The sequence below is a fragment of the Balaenoptera ricei genome, chromosome 3 (genome assembly GCF_028023285.1).
Source record: "Balaenoptera ricei isolate mBalRic1 chromosome 3, mBalRic1.hap2, whole genome shotgun sequence".
Taxonomy (NCBI): Eukaryota; Metazoa; Chordata; class Mammalia; order Artiodactyla; family Balaenopteridae; genus Balaenoptera; species Balaenoptera ricei.
This window is the reverse complement of record NC_082641.1, coordinates 87376759-87379759: the sequence shown is the minus strand read 5'-3', so window position 1 is coordinate 87379759 and position 3001 is coordinate 87376759. Positions and strand designations below refer to the sequence as shown.

General features: G+C 43.2%; 1 protein-coding gene across 2 annotated transcripts; it reads left to right on the top strand.

Moving 5' to 3' along the window:
• Positions 1 to 1171: 1171 nt before the first annotated feature.
• Positions 1172 to 2222, top strand: LOC132362413 (tropomyosin alpha-3 chain-like). Of its 2 annotated transcripts, XM_059916855.1 has the most exons (2): positions 1304 to 1371; positions 1506 to 2222. In XM_059916855.1, exons 1-2 carry the CDS (start codon positions 1304 to 1306, stop codon positions 1984 to 1986), a joined length of 549 nt encoding a protein of 182 aa, XP_059772838.1. In that variant the 3' UTR covers positions 1987 to 2222. The 2 variants fall into 2 exon arrangements, with proteins under 2 accessions (XP_059772837.1, XP_059772838.1); XM_059916854.1 differs by having other exon boundaries at positions 1172 to 2202.
• The last annotated feature ends 779 nt before the right edge of the window (positions 2223 to 3001 follow it).

Below are 3001 nucleotides of genomic sequence, written 5' to 3'. Positions count from 1 at the left end.
TCTCTTTGCATGTGATGTCAAGAAGTTAAGTGGGATATTTAATGGTTTCTGAAAGTTAGTTTCTGCAAAAATGAAAATGCTTTTTCCATGCAAATTTAGAGAATTATTTCTAAAGATTAAAGTTTTCCTTCTTCCCTCCCTCCCTCCCTTCCTCCCTTATCATAGAACACCATCACTGAAAACTGAGAAAAGAGAAGGCCAGCTCTGTGCAAATCTGGAAAATTTAAAAACACCTGATAAGACAGGGGAACTTAGAAATTACAAACTTTCTTAAAAGACCATATTCAAAACTCTGTTTTAAGAACAAACCAAAAGAACTACCAATGGTAAGAAAATGAGAATATTATGGATAATTATAACGGTCTCAGTACATTAAAGCCACCCACTCAGTTGCAGATGTCACTTGTAAATAATGAACACAGGACGAGCAGGAGAGGATCAGCAAAACTGGAACCACGTCAGAGGAATCAAATAAATCTGAGCATGAACTATCGTCTGTCTAAGCTTGGGCTAAGAGAGACTGGAAAATTATGTATCTACCATTCATAGTTGTCTTTTAGCTTAAATATAAATTCCGGCTCTTTTCTTTGTCACTCTATCTAGAGTGTCTGCCAACACACAAACACATGCTACATTCTAAAACATTATTTATTTTACTCATGACACTCATCACAATCTGAAATTATCTTATTACTTCACGTGATTGCTTACACATTTCTTGTCTGTTTTTCTTTTTTCACCACTAGAAAGGAAGCTCTAGGAGGAAGGGTTCTTATTGGGTCTATACAGGCACTGTTCTACATGGTAGCTAGTAGCCATAGGTAGCTATTTAAATTTAAATGAATTAACCTTGAGTAATATAAAAAATTCCTTTCTCATATTTTAAATGTTTAGTAGCCAGAGGTTACCATATTTGGCTACATGAACTTTAATTTCTATTAGTAGTTACATTTATAGTTCCAAATAATTTTTTAAAATTTATTTTTATTTAACCAACACAAAAGTACAAAACTCAGCATTAAGTCCTCCCAAGTCAAATGAGGAAATTAATTCACTCGTTTTATTTCTTTTTGCCCTCCTGAATTATCACTTTCATCAGTTTCCGGACTGGGATGGGGGCACCTAGATGTATGGTTTCATTAACATTGTCTCGGCAGGCGGAAGTAGGGGTGAGAAGCGGCTGCAACGCCGAGCGGAGGAGGCAGGAACCCAAAGGCAAGCAGGGGCTGGGTGGGGACCATGGCTGGGATCACCACCATCGAGGCGGTGAAGCGCAAGATCCAGGTTCTGCAGCAGCAGGCCGATGATGCAGAGGAGAGGGCCGAGCGCCTCCAGCGGGAAGTGGAGGGAGAAAGGCGGGCCCGGGAACAGGCTGAGGCTGAGGTGGCCTCCTTGAACCGTAGGATCCAGCTGGTTGAAGAGGAGCTGGACCGCGCTCAAGAGCGCCTGGCCACTGCCCTGCAAAAGCTGGAGGAAGCTGAGAAAGCTGCTGATGAGAGTGAGAGAGGTATGAAGGTTATTGAAAACCGAGCCTTAAAAGATGAAGAAAAAATGGAACTCCAGGAAATCCAACTCAAAGAAGCTAAGCACATTGCAGAAGAGGCAGATAGGAAGTATGAAGAGGTGGCTCGTAAGTTGGTGATTATTGAGGGAGACTTGGAACGCACAGAGGAGCGAGCTGAGCTGGCAGAGTCCCGTTGCCGAGAGATGGATGAGCAGATCAGACTGATGGACCAGAACCTGAAGTGTCTGAGTGCTGCTGAAGAAAAGTACTCTCAAAAAGAAGACAAATATGAGGAAGAGATAAAGATTCTCACTGATAAACTCAAGGAGGCAGAGACCCGTGCTAAGTTTGCTGAGAGATCGGTAGCCAAGCTGGAAAAGACAATTGATGATTTGGAAGATAAACTGAAATGCACCAAAGAGGAGCACCTCTGTACACAAAGGACGCTGGACCAGACTCTGCTTGACCTGAATGAGATGTAGAGCACACCCCAGTCCCATCCTGCCGCTGCTCCTCCCTCTGACCCCGACTCCGCTGAGGCCAGCCTGCCCGAAGCTGACCTTTAAACTGAGGGCTGATCTTTAACTGGAAGGCTGCTTTCTCCTTTCGCCACCTCTCCCACCCCCACCCCTGTGTCCTTTTCGCCAAACTGTCTCTGCCTCTCCCCAGAGAGTCCATTTGGGCTAGAGGCTGAGCACCTTTGGGAACAACGTTTAAGGGAACGTGAGCACAATGCCAAGTGTCTTTAAAAGCATGTTGTGATGGACACATTTTGTAATTACCTTTTCTGTTGTTGTTGATGTAGCAGCCATTTGTAAAACATTCCAGATAATTCCATAGTTTTGAAGCAGCAGTCTAATCCCTTTCTCACTTTTGGAAGGTAATTTTTCAGCTTAATGCATATTGCCCTCTCCGTAGAGGAGGGGAAAAGGTATGGGCATGCCTTACTGAGAGCCAAACAGCCCAGAGAAGGACTCCATTTTGGGAAACCTTATTGCTCTGTAAAAAGTACCCGCCAAACCAGAAAGGTGATTCCAGAATGAGTTAGCCAAAAAAAAAAAAGCTCTGTTCAGGTTTTCAGCTTTACGGTATCTTTGGGCAACTTTTTTTTCCATCAGAAGTGACCAGATGAAATCAAGATGGTGAGACCTCTGAGACCAAATCCTTGTCCCAGCTCTACCCTGTTCCCAACCGCTCACAGAATGGATCATGTGCCCCTTATTTTGAGGTGACCACTTATTTGCTCTCCCGCCTCCTTGAAAGAAAGGAAAGAAAATTATGTTTTACCACTGATTTAGCCATATGAAACTCATCTCATCACCCTTTTCTGGGTCTGAAGCTGCTGTCTCTAAAAGTGCCATCTCATTGTGCATTGTATCAGTTAGTGCTGGAGAAATCTTGAATAGCTTATGTACAAATTTGTTTTTAAATTTTATATTATTTTGAAACTTTGCTTCTTTGGGGTTGGGGCACACTGGTCACCCCATCTGGCTGTGA

What these genes read in the sequence shown, in the direction of transcription:
- LOC132362413 (XM_059916854.1), top strand. Translation starts at nt 1,240, where the DNA reads ATGGCTGGGATCACCACCATCGAGGCGGTGAAGCGCAAGATCCAGGTT.